This window comes from Carcharodon carcharias, chromosome 3 (assembly GCF_017639515.1).
Source record: "Carcharodon carcharias isolate sCarCar2 chromosome 3, sCarCar2.pri, whole genome shotgun sequence".
NCBI classification, from domain to species: Eukaryota; Metazoa; Chordata; class Chondrichthyes; order Lamniformes; family Lamnidae; genus Carcharodon; species Carcharodon carcharias.
The window spans coordinates 232345800-232373116 of record NC_054469.1 but is presented as its reverse complement, the minus strand read 5'-3'; the positions used below and the strand labels follow the sequence as shown (position 1 = coordinate 232373116).

The window sequence follows — 27317 nt, the reverse complement described above, 5'->3', positions numbered from 1 at the left end:
TGAAACATACAAACTTCTTAAAGTGCTGGACAGGGTAGATGCAGAAAAGTGGTTTCCTAGCTGAACCTGGGAAAACAAACAGTTTCAGAACAAGGGGCAAGCCATTTAGGACTCAGGCGAGGAGGAACTTCTTCACTCAGAGGGTAGTGAATCTTCAACCCCGTAGGACTGTGGAAGCTCGGTCATTGAGTATGTTCAAAACAGAATCCGATAGATTTATAGATACTAATGACATCAAGGGATATAGGGATAGTGCAGCAAAATGACATTGAGGTAGATGATCTAAGCTAGTTGAATGGCAGAGCAGACATGAGGGGCTGAATAGCCTACTCCTGTTCCTATGGTCCTAATAGGAAGAAGTCAAAACAGGAGAGAGATAGGATGGAGCAAAGTTGTGGGCAGATTTGGAAGAGAACTAGGATTTTTCAATCATTTCAGTGGAGCATGGGAACTAGTATAAATTGACAAAGGCTGGCTGGGGCAAGTTTTGCATTCTTGAATGAGTTCTAATCTGTGAAAACAGGAGGTCTAGTCAGAGACTATTTGAGAAGTCCGGCCTTGAGCAGAGAAATATTCTGATCAAAGAGATACTTTACAAGATTGAGAATGAAGTGCACCCACTAAAATGTAGGAGGAGAATAGTGGTAGACTTCAGGACGACAGACTGGTAAAATCGGCAGATGAAATTTAATGCAGAGAAGTGTAAAGTGATGCATTTTAAAAGAAAAAAAAAATGAGGAGAAACAATATAAACAAAGTGATACAATTTTAAGTGAATGCAGAAACAGAGACCTTGGCTTCACACACATGGATCTTTGAAGTTGGCAGGGCGAGTCAATAAGATAGTTAAAAAGGGTGCGAGCCACTTTGCTTTATAGCTAAAGGCATAGGAATACAAAAGCAAAGAAGTTATGCTAAATTTCTATAAAAATCAGCGGTCAACCCTCAGCTGGAGCAGTGTCCCCAATTCTGGGCACTACACTTTAGAAAGGATGTTAGGGATCTGCAAGTGGAGGAGATTTACCAAAATGGCAGCATAGGTGAGGGATTCCAGTTACGTTATAAACTAGAGAAGCTGTGAGTGTTCTTAGAGGAGAGATGGTTAAGGGAGATTTAATAGAGGTGTTTAGAATTTTTATGGCGTAGACAAACGAGGAGAAACGGTTTCCATTGGGAGAGGAGTCAATATCCAGAGGTCACAGGTTTAAGGTAATTGGTTGAAACGGCACAGCGGAGATGAGAATTAAAAAAAAACGCAGGTTATAATCTGGAATTGGCTACCTGACATGGTGGCAGGAGCAGGTTCAATAATGTGTTTGTAATGTAATGGGATAAATAATTGAAAAAGGAGAAATTCGCAGGACTTCAGGGAAAGACCATGGAAGTACAGCCAAATGAATATGTCTTCTGAAGAGCCGGCACCAGAATGATAGGCCGAATGACCACCTTCTGTGCTACAAGATTCAATGAGCAGTTAAGCCACAAAGCATCTGTAAATGATAAGAGTTTTTAACCCACTATTTGTTCAAAAAACAATATATTGATTTTACTTAATGTTTTAATTTTTTGTACAAAAGTGTTTTTGGATCTGAAGGGACAGTGAATAAAATTTAGCATCATCTTGCACTTACACACATTAGGGCACACAACATGTCAATGGCAGCATGAGTAACACCATCATGATTTCTTTTTAAAGCCTTCACTGTCTTCACACCAAGCCTCTCCCGAAATCTGAACGTGCAGAAGGGGGAAAAAAAATGTTACAAATTACAAATAGTGGCACAACCTACATCATGGCTCTAAATATCTGCAAACTAAATGTTGTACTGCCAGCATAAGTTAGCTGGAAATGCAGAACAATCTACATCAATTGCATAGAGAGAGTTTAAAGTTCTCACCAGAGAGATCTTAGGTCTCAGTGAGGCTTCTGAGATGTAGAGCAAGTGCCCTTGCTTTGTCTCTGACCACAAACTGTGGGCTATTGTGAACTAGCACCAAGACTGCATAAATTACTGAAGGTGGCTGCACTCCTTTGCTCTTGGCCACACTGCCAATGTGAGACTTCCTGAAGAAGTATATTCTCTAAACAATAGATAAGTGGTATATGATGGTTTTACATATGACTAGTCTATTTATTTTACTAGGTGGCCTTCAGTTTGCACTTTTCCTAATTAAGAACAACTTACAATTTGCAGTTATCGTGACCTAGGTCTATATCTTTAACCATACAGGCCTACGCTGTGTGCTGCACCAATTAATTATAAATTGCACATTGGCTCAGTATGACCAACATGACAGGGTTAAAAGGTGGGGCCTGTTTGCATTAAGCCTTCATTCATGAAGGCAAGTCATTAAGAGAAAGAGGCATGTCAATGGGCAACAAGCCAAAGAACCTATAAAAAGTACAAGACTGAAAGGAAATGCCAGACCAGTTGCAAATACTGGTAGTGTTCATGAGGAGAGAGAAAAGGCAAGTCACTGCAGGGAATAAGGTAGGGGAAGACTTATTACATTTCACACAGCATCAACAACAGCCCTAACTTGCACCATCTAGAGTGTTCTAGCCAAATTCTAGATCCACATTTGTCGATAGACCAAAAGTGTGTCAGACCCACTTTGATTCAGCTTGGCTACACTCAATTCTTATCTCCTACTCAACTGTTGACTGGTTCATTGTAGAGGATTTACTGTTGTGTTTACTCTATAGAGAAATCCTATAAATACATTTTTAAAACAACTAGATTGAGCATCCTAATTCACGTGTCACGTGAGAGTTAGGAGACCTTCCAACGTTATAGAGTCCTTACTTAGGAAGTTTTGTAAACGCTTGAAAGCCAGCCTTCGAAGCAACCAGTCGTCTCACAGCCTGAAACTGGCTCTCCAGTTCTGCATTATTAGCGGTTTGATCTCCTTCTTGAGACAGTAATGCTGTGATAGCATTATTAATAAGTTTCTCTTTGTTCTCAGAAAAGAGACCCTACAGAAAACAGACAATTCTCTTTAAAGCTTACTACCTCAAGCAAAAAAAGTAGACATTTGAAAGACTTGCAAGGCTTTGAAGGAAAATCATTCTTACATCTTGAGTCACTGCATGCAGAACTCCACTGTATGAGATGTTAGCATTAAACCTGAATACTGCATCTGAAAAGCTGCCGTCTGAAATGCAACATGAAATTAAACTCAAGTACAATGATAGAGTTTTCCATCAAAATATTCACTGTATCTATTGCAAAGTTATCTTCAATTGTGTTCATCTTTAGTTAAATTAAAATTAATCATAGCTCATGCTTTGAGAGGCTATTGGACTGTACATCAGTCACTTCAAAGCCAAATGTGCTGCAAATGTAAAGTGTCAATATCTTTTCAATATGCCAAAACACATGATTTTACTGTATATCCACACTCAGTACATTCAATGATGAAGTTTTAAAAAAACCTTTGTCTGTGGAGTGCATATTCAGGGACAACTATAACTGGTGATGTACAAAGGTAAAACTGAAGAATGGTGTAACTATAAATTGAATTTTACATTAGTCAAGGTAATGGCAAATACTGGAAATGTGAAGCAGCAAAGACAGGAACAATCTTACTGATTAAACAAATCAAATGTACTTACTTGGAGGGGCATTTAGAAACCTAAGATGTAGACTTTCTACTTCTTCATCCACTGGCATACTCAGTAACCCCCATCTCTGCCCTTTCAGAGTTGGTATCATCCTCACACACACATCTCTGTTACCAGAAGCTCTCACTCCATCTAGCAAACTAGCCATTAAGGAGTCTCTGTGTAAGGGAAGACAAATAAGCTGTTCGGCATAGATATATAGGTGTAAGATTTTAGTCACAATATTCATGTTCACCACTGTAAAATTTCACACTTAAATAAATCCCTTAACAATCTAGCCTCAAAAATGAGGTCAACCAAGCAGAGCAAAACAATCATCCTGTTCTGTACACTCCTTTACATGAAATCATTCACATATAGAAACCTCTGATTTATCTAAGGTGAGCAATGTATAATTTATAACATGAGCATCAAAGGATTTTGGGCTTTCTTCTGAAAAGGGGGTTTTTGGAGCCTGCTCTTTCAAGCTTGTGTTTCCTTTGGAATGAAATTGTCAGGGCAACATTCATTCAGGAACTGTGACATGTATAAAGGAATTAACTTGAAACCCTGGTTAATAGGGTGAATACTTGGTGAAAGAGCATAAGCTGGTGGAAGTACGAACCAGAAATGAAGGACGGCTCATACGCAATGAAATTACAAATAGGTTAATTTGGGATCAACAACCTGAGGAACAAAGTGTGCAAAGGATTAAAGGTGATAGTTAAATCTGATCGTGTTCAAACAGCAGTGTGGCGCCTGTTGTTCAGAATTTGATTCAGAGATAAACTCTGCACTTTGAGGACACTGGCTACTAACAGTAAGATAAAAACAAGATTAACGAAATCTCATCTGCTAATGGAAACCATGAGAAGGCAATTGAAAGGAAAACAAAAGAACATTGATTGTTGTTCCGCCCAGTAACAGACTTTGGGAGAGTTGGCCAGGGTGGGTGTGTGGGTGTGTGCATGTGCGTGTGTGTGTGCGCGCGTGTATAAATAGGGTTACAATGATTTTTCATAAATCACAACCAATTTAAAGATGAAAATTTGAACCCTTATCTCCCAAAACTGACAACTGATGATGCAGAGCTTTTGGAATTACACTCCCCAAATTAGACGGTATGGCATCTTTATCTAGAAAGCTACAGTGGTCAATAAAATTATTTAGAGACTTTCAAATCATTCTAAAGTGTTTCAGTCTCAGTTGACTCTTACCTTTCATACTCTAAGCATCAAGGAACTCTACAACACCAATTCCCCAGTTGCACATAACTGCACCTTTAAACAATTATCACATAATTGACTTCATCCAACTCCACAATATGTGCTACTTCTAAATGTTTTGGTACATTTTGACACCCCAATGACAGACAGCTTAGCTACAGTGGCTTTTAAAAAAGATTGAACTCAAATCAAAGCGGAGTTGTTTTGTTTTTGACCTAAACTTAAAAGTCCAAGAGTATCATATGTCAAAGAAAATACAAGAAAGTTAGTCAATGAGGTGACAACTTTTGGCTTTAAAAGGCCGATGGTTGTGGATGGTGGAGGGTGCGGTGGGAACTGACAAGGAAGATAAAATAATTTCTATTGCCATCTCCTCGAAAATCCAATAATCATTCCTCAAAGACAAAATGAGGCTTGAGTAAGAAATTCATTCCTCAGAAGACTGGCAATTTAAGAAGCTATGTGCCTGCTACATCACCAATATGGGAGGATTTGACAGAAGTTGGAGCAATTATGGATGCTCGTTATGTAACTAGAGTTGTGCTAAATAAACTGGATTTTATAAAATTGAATGCATTGTGTATAAAGACAATCGAGATGCTAGCAACATAGTCTAATGTTGCTCCTGAGAAGTTAAAAAGGAGTTGTCCTGATGATTCTATAATATGGTTATCTCAATCTTTTAAGTTTTCACATTAATCTCATAATTGAAGACAATTTTTTGTTAAAATAGCAAAAGGAACCCAAGGGAAAGTGGATGGGGGAGATAAAAGATATTTTAACCGTCTGGGATTATTTCACTAATAAAGTTGTCTCCAATGCTCAACTGATTGGGACAACTAGAGTACCTGTAATGATTTACCAATCTAATCAATAAGAAAAATGCTTGCAAACAACTTTAGTTGAGAAACCTGCTCCTACTTCAACAGGGAAACTGGTACAAGAGAGCAAAGGTGTGCTCAGGCAAGGTGACTGCTGCAGCAAATACAAGGGAAATAGGGGAACTACTCAGACAGGCAAGCATTTTGTAGTCCTCGGGTAGATAGCGGTGCTGCAGCATACCAACCTTGGAAACAAAGCTGGGAGAATTAAGTTTAACAAGCGTATAAAATTCACGATCTGGGTTTGGATATAGGGGCATAATTTCAAAGTTTGAAAATACAGTAAACAGTAAGGAGGATAGTAACAGACTTCAGAAGAGATAAACAATGTTGAAATGGGCATACAGCTGGCAGATGAAATTTAAAGCAGAGAAGGAAGGAAAAATGAGGGCAGGCAATATAAATGATACAATTTTAACAGGGGTGCAGGAAGAAAACCAAGAATTTACACACAAACCTTTGAAGGTGGCAGGACAAATTAATAGGGTTGTTTAAAAGCTGTACAGAATCTGTAGCTTTTAAAAATAGAGACACAGAGAACAAAACGAAAAAGTTATGGCAAATATTTAGAAATCACTGGTTAGGCTTCAGCTAGAATACTGAGTGCAATTCTATTCATTACACTTTAGATAGGATGTCAAGACTTTACAGGTTGAAGGGAGGTTTACCGAACAGAGTTAGGGATGAAGGGGTTCAGTTATATGGCAACTAGAAAAGTTGGAATTTTTCTCCTTAGAGAGGTCAAGGGGGAATCTAATAGTTCAAAATTATGAGGGATTTTTAATAATGTAGATAGGGAGAAACGGTTTCCCCTGGCAGAAGGGTCACTAACAGAGGATACAGGTTGAAAGATTGAAAATAATTGGCAGTAAAGCCACGGGAGGGAGATGAGAATTATCAGCTGGAATACATTGCCTAAAAGAACATTAAAACAGGAGTGGATCATTGAGCCTTGTAATATAACATCCGTCCCTTTGTATTCTCATAACCATGAGATTAAAAATCAACATTCCGTTAACTTTTTAAAATTACTTTTATACCTGTCCTTTGTGATTTCTGCATTTGAGCCCCAAATCGCACTGCTGATCCACAGTTCCAAGCTTCTCACCATTTAGGCCATTCTGATCTATTATGTCCAAAGTGGATGACCATACAACATGTGAAAGTGAACTCCATCTGCCCACTCATTTATTCCATCAATGGTCCTTTGCAACTTACTACTCTCAACTACACTATTTACTGTGCCGCCTAACTTGGTGACGTCAGCAAACTTGGATGTGAGACTTTCTAGTCCTCCCTCCAAGTCATTGATTAGTAGCGAAAAGCTGGCAAACATTAGTCTCATTGTGACAGCTGGAGGATTTCTCCATTATCCTTATTGTCTCCTACTTCCTAACCAATTCCTTACCCATGTCAATAGTTTCCCTTCAATTCCACAAAAAAGGTGGTGGAAGCAGATTCAATAGTAACTTTGAAAAGGGATTTGGCTCTCTACTTAAAAAGATGATTTTCAGGGCTAAGGGACAAGGGCAGGGGTGTGATACTAATTTGTAGCTCTTTGAGAGCCAGCACAGGCACGATGGGCCAAATGGTTTCCTCCTGTGCTGCGTGACTATGAAAGAGAAATTGTTCCTGGAAATTAAAGGTAAATGGCAGATTATAAACAAGGCATTTTCTTTGGTTATTGCAAGCTGAAAACTTAGATTTGCTGACCCAGAAAACCAGAACGCTTTGTTGTTCAGTTTACAAGTCAAAATATTCAGAAAGTGAATCACTTGAATATTGTATCAGTTCAGTTTCGTCAGATCTGTTCCTCCTCCTGGCACCCAATGTAAACTGAATTACAATAGCACAGAGAGAATCTCATACCTTTCTGTTGATGAATACTTGTAGACCTGCCCTTTAATATATTCAATAGTAAACCGTTGAGGATTTTCAGAATCAAGCACGAGAGCAAATATCTGTGGAGAGGAAGAAATTTATTGTAGTTGATATTTAACAGTCTATTTTAAATATTTCACTAACACAGGAAAACACAGCCTTCAGATGTGATTTGAAAAAAAAAAACTGTTCAGGATCAACGAAAGGCAACTGCAAATAAAATCCATAAGTCATTCTCCAGATAACTCCAATTACAGGTGGATGTCACCAAAGAGCACTTTTCAAATCAAGGCCATGGCCAGGTTTCCATAGTTTGTACTGCAACACAGGGGGTCAGTAGTTTGTACTGATCTAGGCAATAGCCTGAATTTTCTTAATTTTCAAGTAGAAAATTCGTCTTGTCTAATAGTTCACTAAAGACACTTGTCACTTCTAAATGCAAAACCTGTGAAAGATCAAATTTTATTCCTTAATCTTTAAAAAGAAATTCAGCAACCAGTGGTTATATCTCAAACAATCTCAATCAAGGGACTTAAGAATAACATTTTTCTATCTTATATTTCAAACACCACTTGCATCTCAAGCTTCTCATTTATTTTGCCTATACAACGATCGCTGCATTTCAAATTTTATGAAGCAAAGTAATTAGAGCAGTTAAAGTACGTGAAATGTTTTGGGTCTGACAGACATTAAAAGTATTTTATAAATGCCTCTTCAATACAGCAATTTAGCAGGATAAAATATGCGTTCAATAATACTCGACGCCTTTTTGAAATTCCTATATAAGTTGACAAAAATCAGACGCAGTGAGATGCATGACATTGCATCTCCCCAGTAGCTAGAAAAGTATAGGCTGACACTTAGTCACTTCCCTACACTCGACTACTTTAAAAGAGAAGATATGTCAATTAATGTATTGATTGAAAATGATACCAACCTCTCCCAAAGGCTTTAATGTTACAATATTGTAGGTGGCTGGATCACGTTCCACTAAACAAGTTTCTGTAAGTGCTAATACTCTCTTAACTGGATCCTAGGAAAAAAAAAATGTAGGCAGAAATTAAACAATTATATTTCCCATGTGTGCAAGCAGGCAAATGTTATTTGTCGCTACTCAGCAATAATATTAAAAACACAAGCTAAAGAGGTGAGATAGTCTAGACCTCTACGTTGAAGAATGCACTGCACTTTTGACAAAATATTTCTGGTTTGAAAACATTGCTCCAGCAGTTTCTAATCAACTCTTCAAATCATTCCTCAACCTTGCATCTTAAAAAGTAACTTACCCGATGCCTGTTTGCAATTTTTTGCACAATGAATTCTGCTAGTGATGTAATAGATTCATCATTGCTGTATTTTCCAAAGCGGTGATTCTGGTACAAATCAAACTCAAATGGTTCTTTCCGGATACGCAGAGAGATACCGATAAAGTTGCCTGCATGATCAATTGCACTTCTGATGATCTCTTCCTTTTGCTCAGATGCGAAAAGGTGCTGGAATTTCAACAGGAAGCACTGACTGAGAAGGAATCAACTATACAGCAAATGCAAGCTCACCACTCTTACAAGGGGAACAACTTACAATTCTGTAATACTGTTAACGGCTGAAAACAACTCAAGGCACTTCAATAAGATCATCAGGTAAAATTTGACACCAAGCTTTACATGATATTAAAAAGGACAGACAAGTAAAGGTTTGATCAAAGAGGTAGTTTTTAAAGGAACATTTCAAAAAGGGAAGAGAAAGTTAGAGAGGTGGAGAGATTTTAGGAAGGGGACCCTAGTGTTTGGGATACAAACAGCTGAAGCAGCCACCAATGGATAAAAGATCAGAACTGGAGGAACAGAGTTGGCTCGTGGAGGGTAGCAGAATTTGGAGGTTATAGAAATAGAGACGGTCAAGACTATTGAGGGATTTGAAAACAAGGATGGGTGTTTTAAATTTGAGGCTTTGCTAGGCCAGGGGTCAATATAAGTCAACAATGCAGGGCTGATTGTTGGAGAACAAGAATTGGTCCAGGTTAGGGCTTGGCCAGAGTTTTGGACACGCTCAACTTTATGCCTCTACAAGCATTGGAATAGTTCAGTTTGGAGACACAAAGGCATGAATGAGGGCTTCAGCAGCTGATGGGCTGAGGTAGGGATGGAGGTGGGAGATATTACAGAGGAGGAAGGAAGGGGTCTTGGTCATGGAGAGGATATAGGATCGAGAGCTCAGTTCAGAGTCAAACGATGCCAAAGATGTGATGAGCCTCAGCTTCAGACAGCAGCAAGTGAATCAATGACTATGAAATGGATTTGGTGGCGTGGGCCTAAAATAATGGCTCTGGACTTCCCAATTTATAAGCAGAGATGACAGTGGATTCAGACAAGCAGCATGTCAAATCAAAGGCAGTGGAACAGTCAAGGGAGGTGGCGATGCTGTGTTGGGTTTCAGCACATGTACAATCTGACGTGTGCTTTTTTGATTTTGTTGCTGAGGGGCAGCACCTAGGTGTGAAATAGGAGTGTACTAAGGATGGATCCATGTGGGACTCCAGAGATAAGTGTCGAAGTAGGTGGAGAAGGCATTGCAGCAAATTCTCTGGCCATTACTGGGGGATTGATAAGAATGGAATCATATGAGGGCTGCCCCCACTTTGCTGGACAACAGACAACAATGGTGTGGTCAACCATGTCAAAGACTGCAGATCGGTCATAAGGGATAAGGAGGGACAGTGCACCACTGTCAGTCACATAGGATGTCAGTTGTGATAAGGGTGATTTTCATACTGTGACGGGGCGGAGACTTGAGGCATTAACATGGGAGTCATTACAAAGATAGGCACGGATTTAAGCAGGGGGTGATAACACAATCAAGGCTCAAGAGGAAAGGGAGGGTGGAGATATGGGCAGCAGATATAAAAGGGAGGAAGGAAAAGGGTTTTTGAGGAAAGGGAACCGTTTACAACATCAGCTAGCAAGGGCACCAGAAAGAGAAGATGCCTGGTCAGCAATTTAGTGAGATTTGGGATTGACAGAGGTGGTTCTGATATCATGGACAAAATGAGCTCTCACAAAGCACATCAAGGAGATAGGAGAGAAACTAGACTAGAGATGAGAATTCCAAAGTAGGGCAATGAGGTACCTTGGGTATATTGGTTTGGTGGACTGGGTGAAGGGAGGAATGCAGCAGAGGCAGCTGAAGGGATAATCACGATCTTGAAGAAGTTCATGAGGCTCTTCGCACTTGGTGTTGTAGTTCAGGGTTGAGAGGACAAGGAGTTAAGACAGTAGTTAGTACGAAAGAGCAGCTGTGGGTGTTAAATGCATCTCAGGATAATCTGGAGGAATGAGTGGTTTCAAAAAGGGAGCAGGACCAGAGCAATTTATATGGTCCAGCCAGATCTGGCAATGAATGGTGAAACCAACTGTCCACCATAAATGTACAAGTTAGTGTCCCTTGGACTTAGGGGAGCAGAGATGGTGGCCACACTATGTGGAACAACCAGGATGGTAGGGGATAAGGTTTAACCATGGACATAGACATCAAAAGGTGGAGGTGAGGATACAATTGAATAGATTGGAGGTTACAGAAATATTGTGCTGAGTGGTATGTCAAAGGATAGGCAGTTGGGAATTTGAAAGTTCTTAGTAACTTAGGGGAAGATTATTTTCCAGAGAAGCAGGAGGAAGTGGGGCTGGGAGGGGGAAAAAGGGATGTGAATGAAGAGGGATACAGAAAAAAGTGATCAGATATAGCCTGATCTGTGATTGAGAACGGACTGGACATGTGAGATGGCAAAACCAAAAGGACGGCTAACACTATGAGTAGGAGAATTTATATGGAGGGAGCAGTTGAAAGGAGGACGGGTAGGAGTGAACTCAGAAGAGGGGGCAGGAGTGATTGGGGATTGAAGTTGAAATCACTGAGGATGAAAAAAAAACCACTAAACACTGAGGTTGCAAATTCAAGCCAAGAAACAGGGGATGCTCTATATGGTCAGAGATGCAGGTTTTAAATTTCAAGAATAATATTAAATTGTCAGAAAAAGCAAATTCTTCATTGTTAAAGAAATAATTTCTCCAAAAACACTGGGATTAGATTGCTTTCTTTATAAATAAGCACTTTACTGCGAATACGAGCAAAGAAAACTTACCAATCGACTAAATCCTCCGTGAATTATACAAAACCCTCCCTGATAGTCAGACAGTTCCGCAAACCCTTCAATGCTTTTGTAGTCATAGGAACAGAGAACTTTATTAGTCGAAGGATCAATCTGATCTATCCCTCCAGGTGTAACTTCAAGGACCACCGACTTTCTAGTATCAGTCCAATGATGCTTGTAACAGTTATAGCGCTAAAGAGAAAAGGATAAATCTAAGCAGTATTCTGTATCACTGATAACACGTGTTGAGAGGATGTTCACCATACGTTAGAAGCCAAACTCTAACCCCTAAAAATTGTGCCAACATATGGATCTGAAATATTGAACGTTAAGTTCACACTCTCACAAGTCAAGCATGCTTAACCAATCATGGTTGTATTACAGGACATTTTTAAATTGACTACTACAATAGCTATGGGAAGCAGACATGTAACTATTAGATTGGCCACTTAGGATTACTTGTATTGAGAGAAGAATAATATTTCTGCAATATAATGGAATGTTTTTCCATTTGCCATCCCTCTAAACATCCCTAGATCAGGTTAACGCTAGGTAGCTTCTACACTGACCCAGCAGGCCTATGAAGAGTGAAAATGTGAATAAAGTACAAAGCCAGATAGTGCCCTTTAAACTTTCAAGAGTCACATTGACTCCATTGAGGCTAACACAAAAACAGGCCATTGTATATAGGCCAATATCATGCAAGGTACGTCAGGATGTATGCGGGGACACTTCAAAGTTTCAAAAGTAATCAAAACGCCCAATTGTGTGCGGCCAGTATAACAATGTGTGACGGTAAATGTTCAATGCATCGCATATTTACCTGCAGGGCATGCAACTTCATAATTCCTATACTGCACCAGCAACAATTCCATTTTGCACACGTATCTATCTTTATTTGCTCAGAACCCAAACAGGTGCCAACTTGTAAGCAGTTTGCAACATAGAGTTAGACTACGAAGAAATGAATCATCAGTTTGAATGAAGACATTTTTGCACCATCAACCTGAGCCAGACCAAGATCCAGACACAAGATGAAAGAGGTGTATCCAATGCAGTGCATTTCCCAAGCGTATGGGTGACACCAGCACATTGCTGTCCTGTACAATGCTGGAGACTAGGAGAGGTTATGGGAGAAGAGGGGGATCAATGGCAAAAAAGGAAGGAGATAACACTTATGGCAGTTAACTCATTCCGGACGTAAATTGAGCTATTGTGTATTTCCAGTATTTTTCGTTTTTATTTTAATTGCTCTGGTGCAAAATTAGGCAAAAATGCTTTAAGAAACTGTTTCATGATTATGTAGTTAGCGTTGTGCAAAGATGAACAAACAACACATAAAACCAGCCAAAACATAACCATAAAAACAAAGTATTGGAAATACTCAGCAGGTTTGGCAACACCTGTGTGGAGAGAAACAGATTTAAGATTGAGTCAAATATGATGTTCCTTCAGAACCCAGAAACAAAATTTAGCCTGATCAGAGTAAGATTAATGACAAGTGTAGATTCAGCTTAACCAGAGTAAAGGATCTGGTGACCTGGGTTGAACCAACACTTCAGAAACAGAAACCAAAATTTGAAAGAAGGTTATGATTTTGTTCATGATATTTTACAATGATCAATGCTCCACTGTACTCAAGACCATTAAAAATTCATAGCAGGTTAAGATTTCTGAAGGGAACATGTCTGGCAACTGACCTTTCCAGTAATTTTCCCCTCCGAAAACTCCGTTCTGAAGCGCTGTGTAATGAAAATAAAGATGCATAAGTTGTTTAGCAAAGGAAACGTAGAAGACAATTTTTCACCATGATTAAATATCTGCACCAACATGGCATTCCATAGTTAACAATTACTTTTTATTAGCTCAGCAAATTCATCAAGTGACAGAGCAGACAGATCCCAAGTCTAGCAGCATCTGCGGGAAGAGAAACAGCAACGTTTCAGGTCGATGAAAGGTCATCGCGGCATTTACTGTTCTTATTTTGGATTTCCAGCATCTGCAGTATTTTGTTTTTGCCCCAAGTTTGACCCCAGGTCTGTACCAAATAAGCTGATCAGTAATCGGACACGGTTTTAGCATTTGGCACAGTAAGGGGAAAGAAAACAATAAACAGGGCTCCTACTCCTGGCCACTAATCCAGTGACCTATCCTGGAAGTCCACATTTGTGGACCAAGAGCAAAAAGAGGATTATGCTTTGTTCAGGTAATAGCCAGCTGACACTCTGGACACTTTTGTAAGATACTACAAGACCAACCTCCACATGGGTCTGTAGTCCAGTGTCTTGTATTTAATATTAATCTAAGAATATGTATCATGTACCAATATTCTTCTATTTTTCAAAATGAATAGAATAGCTCTCCCACTCCCCACTCCCCACCACCCCACCACCCTCCGCATCTATTTTAGAAGTAGAGCATCTTTAAAAGGCCTTGAGACTTATTTGCATTTATATCTTTCCTTAAACCAGTACTGTACTCAGTGCTCCAGATGTGGCATAATCTCTCTACTTTTGTATTCAATTCCCCTCACCATAAACAATAACATGCTATTAGCTTTCCTAATCATCTGCTGTACCTGCATACTAGCCTTCTGTGATTTGTGCACTAGGGCACCCAGATCCCTCTGCACCTCAGAGCTTTGCAATCTCTCACCATTTAGATATGAAGCTTCTTTCTTATTCTTCCAGCCAAAAATGGACAATTTCACATTTTTCCCATTTGCCAGATCTTTGCCCAATGACTTAATCTATGTCCCTTTGTAGCCTCTCCTTATGTCCTCTTCACAATTTACTTCCCTACCTATCTTTGTGCCTTCAGCAAATGTAGCAACCATTCCTTCGTTCCCTTCATCCAAGTCACTTATATAAATTGTAAAAAGTTGAGGCCACAGCACTGATCCCTGTAGCACACCACATGTCACATCCTGCCAACCAGAAAAAGACCCATTTATGCCAACTCTCTGCTTCTTGTTAGCTAGCCAATCTTCTATCCATGCCAATATGGTACCCCCTACGCCATAAGCTTTTATTTTCTGCAGTAACCTTTTATGCCGCACTTTATCAAATGCCTTCTGGAAATCCAAGTTCAGTACATCCACTGGCTCCTCTTTACCCACAGCATGTGACTCAAAGAACTCCCATAAATTGGTTAGGCATTTTTCTCTTTCACAAAAACATGTTGACTCTGCCTGATTGCCTTGAAATTTTGTATAACATCTTTAATAATAGCTTCTAACATTTTCCCGATGACAGATGTTAGGCTAACTGGCCTGTATTTCCTGCTTTCAGTCTCCCTCCTTTATTTGAAAAAAGGAGCTACATTTGCTATTTTCCAATCCAACGGAACCTTCCCCAAATCCAGGGAATTTCAGAAAATTAAATCCAGTGCGTCAACTATCTCACTAGCCACTTCTTTCAATACTGAAGTCCATCCAGACCTGGGGATTTGTCAGGCCGCAGCCCCAACAATTTGCTTAATACCACTTCCCTGGTGATTGTAATTTTCCCCGAGTTTCTCCCTCCCTTCCATTTCCTGATTCCAAAGACTCTTCAATCAGGCAATAATGCTTGACATCAACTCAAAACCTTTTACCATGTCAAAAAAAGAGCTTTTGACTGATCAACAGTCCCCATTAGCGAATGCACGGCCAAATCTTCCAAAGTTAAGATTCGCAATTCGCATATTGTATCTAGACTTAGCCTAACCCTCTCAACACCCAAGTAATTTTTAAATATAAGTAACTCGTATTATAAATGTACTGTAATTAGAAGCATGTGAATACAGCTGTTAAAGTGGAGCTTCAACCTACTAATTAGTTACAATTTAAGACTCATTAGCATTCTTGGTGCTGAGGCATAATGTTGTGCGTCCTGAGCACAATCTAGGCTGATACTTAGGTGCAGTAATCAGGGGGTGCTGCGTTATAAGAGGCAGCATCTTTTGAATAAGGTGCTAAATTCTGGCCCCATCTTCCTGTTCCCCTGGCACTATTCAAACAGAGTGAGAATACTTCCAGGTGCCAGCTATGGCTCAGTGGGAACATTCTCGCCTTCAGATAGTTGTGAGTTCAAGCTGCACTCCAGAGACCGGAACACAAAATCTGGCACTTCAATGCAGTATCGTGGGAGTGCTGCACTGTCGGAGGTTCAGCCTTTTGAACGAAACTCCAAACTGAGGGTCGGTCTGTCCACACAGGCTGACACAAAAGTTCCCTTGACAATGTTGTCACTAGCCAGAAAGTGTCCTCCCCAGTATCATCCTGTCTAATACTTATTCCAAAACCACCCAAAATAGATCAAGTTATTTATTCATTGCTGTTTGTGGGAACTTGACATCTGCCAATTGGCTATCAAGTTTCCTACAACAGTGACTACACTTCTATGGGGTTTACATTCAATGATTTTTGAAGTTCTGAAACTACAAAATGCTAATCTTTAATTACAAGACAAAAGGTAACTACTAACTGAACCAGGCAGAAAAAAGCCTAATCCGTTTGTAAACCATCCTGGAAAAGACCAGTAATTGTGCGCGCTTCTGGTTGGAAACTCCTTGGACTTCTTTTTCGATCTGAAACAAACTTTTTCCCTCTCTGTTCTACTATAACTAGAAGACAAAATATTCCAAAAGTGGTTTCATCAACATAACCTTTACAATAAACGTTAGTATGTTTTAGGACTGGGGAGCAAAGGTTTCTAACAGATCTTTCACCTTTGAGACCCAATTTGAATCCAGCGGAGAACGAATAGATAAAAGCTTTAAACACATGCAAGAATCCCAAGTAATACCAGCTAGGCAGCCTTCCGATTGATGCAAATGTAGATTATAAAACTGCCTTCAGCTTGCTTTGAACCCTTTTTTTCTTGTATCCATTGTAAACTTCCACTGAGAGAGGGGCTGGGGTTAATGCCCCAAATTTCACAGTGTCAGGCAGTGAACAGCCAGCTATAGATTTTTCTGCATATAAAAGGCACAATGATCAATTTAATGCACTGACTGCCAATTACTGAAGTAATTTGGTTAAGAAAAATTTGCTGCGACAAAAAGAATTATTGGTTTCTATAAGCATTTCCTGACACGAGTTCTGAATTTGCCTTTTACCACTCTGTATCCACGATCCCATATCCTTTAGTCATGGATTAATTTTGAAATAATGCTCAGGATTAATCATTGCTATTTGGCATCTTACAAATCTCCAAGATCCCCTGCCCTTTCTAATTCTGTACTCTCAAGTTGCCTCAGAGAAGGCATAATTATTATGCACATAACCACAGACACCTTTTCTGAAAGGGTCCAGAATTAGGCCAACAGGAAGAATGGGTAAGAAGGTGTGACCCGCTGAAGCAGAAATAGGCAACTCAGTTTATTTGTATTCTACACAAAGTATTTTAACCAGGAAATACAGGGTGGTAAAAATTTGGACTATGCTAAACATCAATATTCAAAATAAATGTTACTCTTCAGTAGTTCAATGAACAAATTGACCGAACAACTGAGCCTGCATTTTAGAATTTAATTCTAATAATTGTGCTTAAATAAACCTCAAGCATACTACGTACAACTGACCATTTCTATGCAACTTGAATTTCTGTGTCCATTTACCTGTGCATTTTGGACACTTGTGATCGGACACCACAGAAAGGAAGTGTGCTTTTTCAAGTATACAGCTCAGGTTCCAACCACCTCAATCAAGATCGAACTGCAATATTAGTTGGAGGCATGAGTCAGGATGCAGTGACTGAATTCCCACCAGGACAGGCCTGCCATGAACTGGATCATGGACCAAAACAGTCAAACAGCTAAGTTAGAAAAGTTTAGTTTCAGGCTTCCTTGTGAGCCAGGAAGTGTTGGAGTGCCCATCCAGCCACCAATCTCAAGCTGGAAGTTGACCCAGATTGTTGCAAGTGCCAACCTCTCCCCTCATCCTCAACTGACAGTCAGAGACTGCTCTCATGTTCATAGCTGCAGCTCCCTACTGTAAAGCTCTTATTGGACAGAATTCCCAATCATCTGATGTCATTCAAGAGCGTACAGCTTTCTCTTTACCAATGGTCATATTCCAGCAAACCTCACTTAATTTTTTGAGCTGATGCAGTCACAGACACACACCTAATTCAACAAGTCAATGCATAATATATCTTGCTTAACCATCCAATTAAGGGGCCCTATTATCCAGAAAATCCTGGATGCAGTTCCCACTTGTGACAATGGTCAAGAACATTCATTTTCTGAAATCACTGCAGCATAAAACTTGCAACATTATAAAAAGAAATGGTGTTCCTCCAAAGTGGGACAGCTTTAAGCACTTTAAATGAGCCAAACCAAGGATTACTTGGGCTCCTGCTGGCACTTGAAGCTCTCCAGGGTCATTCCCAAACACATCCTTCTCTAGAAGGTTTTTGTGTAGGTCATTGGTGAACCTAAAGTTCTAAGCGAGGTGGATCTGCAGAGATGCCCTAAGCTGAAGGGGTTTAGGGTAACTAAGCACAGAAACGCCTAATTTCTCTCTGATGCAGACAGTCACAGTAATTTTGGCCAAGCCTCACAACAAAGAACAGCTTTTCCCGTCTTCTATAAATGTCAAGCCGTTCCAACTAAAGAATGTCTCCATATTAATAGGGTATTTCCATTTCTAACTTCAGTTATCCTTATGGGCTGCATAATTTAAAGCAAAGGATTCCATCATTGACTTGGACAAGTTGAACGGATAATATCTGAACCCATTTAAAATAAACACTTCATGTTGGCAAGGGAGATTTTTGGCCCCTTTGACCCGATTCAAGTAGCAATATTAGACTTGTTCTAATTGACTGCACACTTTCCTACTCCATGCCCTACACAGCTGTCAGTAAGTGAGACCGCATCTGTTAATTTAAGGCCCCCCCAGCCCCCCAATCAGTTGAAATAACCATAGCAACTTAAATCACATCAGCTACACAGAAACAAGTGACATCTACTAAATTTGCCAAAACAAATACAGCCAGTTATTTGGTTTACCACCCAAGCATGATGGAATTAGTTTTTGAAGCTCCAGCAAAACTTACCAGTGCCTCTGTTAGCAACTCTGTCCTATGTTCTGTAGAAAATTTCAGTGTTTCAGATTTTTTCCCACTTCCTTTACGAAAGGTTAAGTTGAATTCTGTTCCTTGGCCTTTCCCAACTGGACCAATGCTGCAGATATCACCATAAGGCCACTACAATGAAATGGGAGTTTACCACAATTATAAAACACTTTCTTGAGTCTGGATGCAAATTAGATGATGCACTTGTAAAATTGCATATTGCAGTTGCCCTTGTGCTCAAAAAATCACAGCCACCATGTCAATCAAGAAAGAGCTTTATACCTAGAATGGATTATGGCATTTGGAATTACAAGTTCAGCTGCCACATGGCTTCCATTAGAGTCAAATGCTTTCTAAGGAAAGGGTTCTTTTATATCATTTTTCAATTTTTGCCTGCTGAGTGAGCTTCTATTGAAGAAATAAAATGTAATACAGGTTTGCTTTATTTAGGATAAATGTGTTTTAGCAAAGTTCAGTTTAGTCAATGGGAATTAAAAGAAATACCGAGCAGAAGTTTTTAGCTGATAAATTAGAAAGGAGCTGCTTCTTGCTAGCTCTGACCTCAAAGGCAATAGCCTGAAAAACTCCACAGATCTGAAAATTAGAGTGAGTGTGTCAAATTAAGGGAGTATGATCTATGAATTGTCATTTCCTTGCATCACAATCAGAGCTGAATGATGAATGTAGATTGGGTGGAATATAGAAACAAATTGTAGTGTTGATAAGTAGAAAAAAAATGTTTTAAAAAGTGCAAGTTACTTGAACAGGTTCTGGAATTCCATAAGGCCTGAGAAGCCTTGAAGCCCTCAAGTTTGAGAATGGTAATGCGTTTGAATAATCCAGTAAATGCTCAAAGTCTGCCCCTAGTTACACTCAAGTAAACTGTCAATAATAGATATTACTATGTTTAATACTCTGAACATCAATAGATGTTCTTTAACCCCAAGTAATTTATAAACTTACGATTAAGGACAACTATCCAGAAGGAAGAGCTACTGCTCCAATCGCTGCTCAAATTCATAGGTTAGCTTACACAGGAAGAACATCTGCTTGCAACTGTAACCTGGTGCAAGTCATGGCCAAGGCCAACAGCTTATGGCAGACAATCTCACAATATGACACCAGTACACATGTAAAAAAGCCAAAACCCAATTTATTTTTTTTTAAAAGCTAGTGTATGCAAAGGACATCAATTAGAAACATGGCAGAGTGAGACCCCACCACTGCCACCACCCCCCGCCCCCCCCCCACCAAAAAGAGCTAATAAATGTCAAGGAATCAGAGAGGTGGGGAAATGTACTCAACAGCAAAGGGAAAGGAGAAAGGGAAGTCAGCCAGGGGAGTCGATGAATTACTTTCTGAAATAGATTTTCAGGACAAATTTTAATCATTCAATACCTGATTGGTAACTTCTAGGGTACTGGGATTGTATGTGGTTACCGCATGTGTACCAACTGAAAAGACTCGCTTATATCTAAAAGAGGAGAAAAAGGATAAGTGGTCAGTTCAAGATCAATACACAGTAGTCCTTATTCTTTACACAAAAACTGAAAGAAGTTTTGCTTATTTTGAACAACTCATTTAATAGTGACTTGTTACTGCAGTGGTTTGATGATATTCTTTAAAGTAAAATGTTTAATTAATTCAATTTTAAGCTATGAAGGTTCACCTAAAGGGGGAAAAAAAAATCAAACTTAATGAATAATTATTTCCACATAGCAGGCAAGTTTCAAGGTCACAGAAAGAAGAACATAAATCTTGCAAATCTAAGATGATCCTTGAAATATCAAGCTAGTCAGCAGCTGAAAGCAAAAAGCTGACTGATATTTCAGGTCAGATCCTTTGCTCAGTGCAATACCTTGCACGCCAAAATTATTAATTCATGTCTTCCAAATAAGGGCTTTTGAAAAATTGAGCCACGCCACTTTCTCTACATCATTCTTATAATGCAGAGACCAGAACTGTTCAGAGTGTGGTCTAACCAAAGTTCTATACAAGTTTAACATAACTTTTCTGCTTTTTGATTACATCCCTCTGGAAGCAAACCTTAATGCTTTTTTAAAAAATAGCTATAATGGCCTTATTAACCTGTCTCAGGTAACTAACTTGAGATGTAACTGCATCCCTAGATCCCTTTGCTCCTGTATCCTATTTAGATTTATTTTGAGAATTATATGGCCTTTTATTCTAGCTAAATGCACATCACACTTATATAGGAACTCATTTGCTCATTAATCGTACATTTTGCATATCTATTAATACATTAAGCATTTTGTCGCAGCCTCTCTCTATTAAATAAAACCCCCAATTTGGTGCCATCCTCAAATTTTGAAATTGTACTTCTGATTTCAGATTTCAAATCATTTGTAAATGGTGAGCAATAGCTCCAGCACTGATCTTTTTGGAACAGCACTTCCCACCTTTCACCAGTCTGATCAGTTACCCTTAATCCCTACATGCAGTTTTCTGTTCTTAGCCAGCTTGTCATCCATTCGGTTCCCTGTCACAGTTTCACAAGTTGAAATTAGTTACGAGTCTACTTAGATAAGACTACCTTACCAAGACCCTTTGAAAACCCAAATAGATTATATCTACTTTATTATCCTTTATCTTTTTACTTTTTCAGAGAGCTCAATAAAGGATGGAGACACACAACCTTCCTTTTTGAAATCTGTGAATGAGGAAATATAATGGAATCTTCATAGATCACTGACTGCTCAAGAAGCCAGAATTGGAAAATTGCAGATATTGAAAGGCTCTGGGATTGGAGAGATTACAGACATAGGGATGGGTAAACCCAAGGAGGGATTTTAAAACAAGGAGGAGAACTTTAAAATCAAGGAGTTGCTTGGTTGACAACCTACATAAGTCAGCAAACATGAGGAGATGGGTGAACAGTTTGAGTAAGGATACAGGCAGAGGTTTGGCTGACCTCAGGTTTTACAAAGGATAGAATGTGGGAGTGTGTTGAATAGTCTAGTCTAGGGGGTAACAAAGACATGGATGAGGGTTTCAACAGAAAATTAAGGTGGAGGAAATTTTGAGCAATGTCACAAAAGTGGAAATAGGAAGTGATAATTGAAAAAGGAGAAATTTGAAAGACTCTGGAGAAATAGCAGGGGAGTATGAGTCATAGGATAGCTCTGTCAGAGAGCTGGCATGGGCACAAATGGGCCACCCTTTGCGCTGTATGTATATGATCCGAAGTAGTGTGTATTGGTGTGATTTAATTTCTCTGCACCTTTGCTGGGTTAAGTTCCACAGGCAACAGATACCTTGTCCACTATTTACATATTGGACTTGACTGAATATTAGCAGGCTATTTTACTACAGGGCTGCCATCCACACACACAAATCCAAGTGCAGGATAATGGAACAGGAATTCCTACATGGATTTTCCTTCTCTAAAGACGTATATATACTTGCTGCTGCTCCAGCTCTACTCGACTGGTCTGTATAGCTCATTTGTTTACTAGCCGAGGTTAAATCTGCCAAGCCATCAAGGGAGCCAGGTGTTGCGTTTTAAAGTTAATACTGCATGTTACATATTGAAGACAACAGCTTATAGTACATGACAGAAGGAGGCAGTAAAGGTTGCAGTAAAGACACCATTGGGTCAAGCAGATGCAATTGACTGTGCTGGCCCTAAACACCTCTTGCAAAATGCCATAAAATCCATATCAGTGCTAATTATTGAAAGAAATTCAAATCAAGGGATTTGTAGAAAAGTCTGAGATTTCCAATGAATAGATATTTTGCAATTTAGCACTCAGTGGAGCCTCACTACTTGAAAATTTTAAATCTTTAATTATCCCCCATATAAGAGTCAATCCATCTGCCTTCTTACAGATAAATTATGCAAAATAAGCTAAAAATGATGTAACCTGTAGAAATCCTTCCAGGCTCAAGTCCATCCACAGCAATTTCAGCTCTATAAAGAGATACTGCTAAAGGGCAATGTTCAAGCTGAAACACCCAGAGCATTTTTATCTAAGTGTATGAAATAATGAATACTAAAGGTTAAACTATTTGGATTAAAGCACAATGTTCATCTAAATTCTGCTCCATACCAGATCACAAATTCTTGCTGAACGTTGCTTAAGCATGTCAAATATTAGTAAACATGACAACTTTTCTGCAGCCAAACAAGTTAAATTAGCTCATAGGGTAAGTGTGTCAACAAGGCTCCTCAGGAAGGTATAATCATTTTCATAATATTGTTGGAATTTATTGTAAAGTAATAGTTCTGCGTGCACATGTGCCTTAATTGAATTAAAGGAAGCTGGTCTGAAAGTTTTGATGTATCAGAAGATAAGCTAGGTTTGAAATGTTAAATAGTTAAACCATGAGGGAGGTTTTAGAATGTAAGGTGTAAAGGGAACATTTGCATTTTTAAATAAACCAGGCTAGCTTGAATTCAAAAGAGGGAGTGAAATGTTACACCTAGCCAGGAGAAGTTAAGAAACAGTATGTTTATATTTTTCCCCGAAGATTACTGGTAAAATTAGTACTATGATAGATTTTATTATTAGAGCGGTAAAGTCCAAAGGTATAGTGAAACAATGGGAATTTACATTTAAAGAGGAAAATATGTATAAAGGAGAGAAGGCTGTGTGTAAGGAAAGGGATTCTAAGATCTAAAACAAGTGTGAAAAGCCTCCAGCATCAATGCCTCAAGCTGCTGCCTACAAGGAACTGAAGCTGAGAAAAACTCACTTTGAATTCAACTGGTCAGGGTATTGTGTGTTACTTTGCCTGAGTCTTTTAAAACATGTCTCTCTCACTGTTGCCTTAATAGAGGTGTAACTGCGGTTTAGATTAATTACGGGATTTAGAAGTTATCATAGTAGTAATTTGTAGATCTATATATGCGCTTAAAATCATTTCTTCTATTAAAACAGATGAGGAGGAATGTCTTCTCTCGGGGGTAGTTAATCTGTGGAATTCTATATTGCAGAGGGCTGTAGAAGCTGGGTCGTTAAGTATATTTTTAATCAGTCAGGGAATCAAGGGTTATGGAGAAAAAGCAGAAATTGGGGTTGAGGGCTATCAGATCAGCCATGGTCTCAATGAACGGCCTACTTCTGCTTTCATGTCTTATGAATAAAGGTTTAATTTTAGTCTTGTAAGAATCCTATAAGACTTGGTGGCCTTCTTTTTACTGAATTCAAAGTCTGCATCTTGAAATAAGTACAAATTGCAAATAGTTGTGGCAGCTGCTTCAAGTTTTCCTCCAGAACTTGGGCAGCTTGGCATTTACCATCCACCTGCCATAACAGGCTAGAGAAAAGTGTACATCGACTCAGGTGCCTTAGAATTCTGTAATACAAGAACAAATTCTATAACAGTTCTCCTCAGAGGTCCAAACAATTTTCTTAGGCATTGTATGAGGTGGTGAATGGGTACAGTTTAAAAAATTACACATTTAAAATAGCTTTAAAAGGTTTACTGCACTTAATATAAATTCCCATGTACCTAGCTGATCAGAGTAATAGTTTCCATTTAACTCGTCTGATTTTCATCCAGCTATCTGATTGTTCAACAGTGAAACAGTTAAATGCTTAGATAACACCCAGTGCTCCGAATTGCAGCAGTGTCAATCAACACCAATCTAATACTCATTATTTTGCAGTTTATTGATCCCCATGCATTTCTTACCTTGCAGCTCCATAAAAGTCAGAGATTGCATAATCACGCTTTTCACACCTGACACTACAATTGCAATTTAATAGACTACAATACAACAGGGATTTAAAAAATTATCAATGGTGCCATTCAGAATCAGCAAATTAGTTCTAACAGTGACATTGGGGAACAGGCGAGAGGACAATGTCCAGGACGGAGGTTGCAGAGTTGTAGAGCATTAGGGTCTCCAATTATACCTTTGTGCAACCAAAGCTCCATTTTGATTGTCAATAATGCTGATCCAGAAATTCAAAATCCTGGAATTCCCTCCCTAACAGCACTGTGGGTGTACCTACACGACAAGACTGCAATGGCTCAAGGAGGCAGCTCACCACCACCTTCTCAAGGGGCATCAGGGACTAGCAATAAATGCTGGCCCAGCCAGCGATGCCCCGGTCCCATAAGTGAATAAAAATAAATTGGACAAGCTAGATCATTCTTTCTAGTCCACCACATTAAAGCTATCTTATGCGTCTGCAAAGTGAATCATTCCTTTGACAATGTTGCAAATGTATTTGGAAAAGTAACGGCAGGTTGAGTATCCTTTGGCCGAAACCCTTGGGGCTGACTGCTTTTCAGTACTCCGAAATTCTCGGCTCAGATGTGATGTGGCTGCAGTATATACGGTAGTCCTACTCACATGACGACAGCCTAAGGCTAGGCTAACTATGGTCTACAAATGCTAGGTTGTTTCTCCATTTGCCAACTCTCGTACTGTGCTTGCCTGTAATATATTACATTGCTCAGTTGTCTCACAGGCACACCACAGTCAAGTTCTGCGACAACTCCACTTTCTTAGCAACTGATAAATTGTGCGCCTTTTCCCATCATGCTTCCTTTTCACACTGTTATCCATAAGGGCATTTGACAGTCTTTTTGACTGGAACAAAAGCACTAAATAACCACAAAAATTCAAGTGAGTGTGTGTGACTGTAACAGTGCATACAACCAACCAGACTGCCCACACTAAAGGTCAGGTCAGAGAGGTTAGTGTTGACTCGGGTCACAGGCTTCCCGTGAAAAAGGTCAGTGAGATTCGTGTTGGCTCATGTTAGGATCCTTTCATAAAAAAAATGATTTCTGGATGAATGGATAAAGGATATTCAACTGTACAATATCTGATTTTAGATCAAATTAATAATTTTTACTGGTTATTGGCACCAATGTGCAAGGAGATTGTAATATTCTGAATCACCATTCGAAGTCCTATTTCACATTAAACTATATAGCTATATGACTATGACGTTGTGTGACATGAAAGTTTGAGCATAAGTAAGCTGCTGACAATAAGTATTAATTATGTTGCTTTGTGGTCATGCCACCAATTCAAGAGCATTGTTATTTTGGTGGATGGGGGGGTGGGGTGGTGGAGAAAAAAAATCCCAACTTTTGGCCAACTCAGTACTTCAGCAGTTTGGGACACAACGCAAAATTTCTACACCCTAGCATATCCATCAACAACATGATCTCCAACTGCATCAACAATACTTTTTTTTAAGCCATAGTGCACAGGCTTCTTCAATCAACCTTGGCTTGCACTGCATTTTGAACAAGGCTCATAAACACTTCCTGCAATTACAAAACTGCTTTCAGCTATGTGAAAAACACCACAGAAACGAAAATAAAAGCAAAATACTGCAGATTCTGGAAATCTGAAATAAAAACAAGTACTGGAAAAACTCAACAGGTCTGGCAGCGTCTGTGGAGAGGGGAACAGAGTTAACGTCAAGTCTGATATGACTATTACCACCGAAAGCATAGTGACCAAAAAGTCACTCAGAAATCAGTCACAGAACACAGCTTTATGCCCCATAATCTTCAAGTTAGTCCTCTTCAAGAACATGTCCAATTGTCATAGAATCTGCTTTCACCACCCTTTCAGGTAGTGCATTCCAGTTTTCAACAACCTTTCGTGAAAAGGTTTTGCTTTACTTTCCCTATATTCCTTTGCTAATTATTTTAAATCTGTGACCTCTGGTTATTGACCTGCGCACCAGAGGGACCAGTTTCTCCATGCTTGCTCTATCAAAGCCCCTCAGTTTTAAATACATTTAATAGGTCTCCCCTTAACCTATGTTCCACAAGAATGGTGGTAGGCAACCAGACAACACTACTCCTTAAACATCCTAAACTGTGGTGGAGCCCAATACACAAGTGCAAGAGACAAGGCTGAAGTACATGCATCTTTAGTCAAAGATTAAATGGACAATCCTACACTGCTTCCACCAGAGGTCTTCATTATTATAGGTGCCAGTATCCAGTCAATTAGGTTCACCCCACATGACATTAAACCGCTGCTGAGGGTATGACACAGTAGAGGCTATGGACAAATGTTCTAGTTCTATTGCTGAAGATGTATGCACTGTGCACCAAAGACAGCATCAAAAGCTAGATGCCACCACACTCAAGGTGCCCTGTACACCTGATACAGGCATCTACCCATTAATGTAGAAGACTGCTGAGATAGGTCATATCTACAAAAGAAAATCAATCTAGCTGAGTAAATTACTACTGTCATTATACTCTGAAATATAAGTAAAGTGATGGAAGGAGTTAGCAAACAGATGTCAAATGGCACAAATAACCTAGCTGCAGACCCTCAGATTGCATTTCACCATACGCCTACCTGTCTCCAGGCTTCATTGCAATCTTGACCCAGTTATGGACGTGAAAGATAAATGCTAGTGGACAGGTGAGCAAGCTTCTCAGCAGCAAGGCACTTTTACCAATTTGGCTAATGAGCCCTAGTAAAACTGAAATCAATGGAGAGTCAAAAGGCCGCTGGGACTGAGCCTTTACAGGGAAGATGTTTGTCCCCTATAATATGGTGTT

The 27317-nt window shown here is 39.4% G+C and overlaps 1 protein-coding gene across 7 annotated transcripts in view; it reads right to left on the bottom strand.

Annotated features, from left to right (window-relative positions):
- The window catches only part of LOC121276119 (dnaJ homolog subfamily C member 13), a 142378-nt gene that overhangs the window by 94952 nt on the left and 20109 nt on the right, over nt 1-27317 (bottom strand). For 6 of the 7 annotated variants that reach the window (XR_005942609.1, XM_041184108.1, XM_041184107.1 and 3 more), the window contains 11 exons: nt 20199-20274; nt 18783-18932; nt 13440-13481; nt 11731-11931; nt 8879-9085; nt 8530-8625; nt 7581-7672; nt 3617-3783; nt 3077-3156; nt 2808-2977; nt 1632-1731 (listed from right to left, as the gene is read on the bottom strand). Coding sequence is in view for 6 of the 7 variants with exons in the window: in XM_041184108.1 (XP_041040042.1) it covers nt 1632-1731; nt 2808-2977; nt 3077-3156; nt 3617-3783; nt 7581-7672; nt 8530-8625; nt 8879-9085; nt 11731-11931; nt 13440-13481; nt 18783-18932; nt 20199-20274 (1381 nt within the window). In the remaining variant the exon portion in view is untranslated. The remainder of the gene's footprint in view (nt 1-1631; nt 1732-2807; nt 2978-3076; nt 3157-3616; nt 3784-7580; nt 7673-8529; nt 8626-8878; nt 9086-11730; nt 11932-13439; nt 13482-18782; nt 18933-20198; nt 20275-27317) is intronic. The other variant, XM_041184113.1, reaches the window with a different exon arrangement.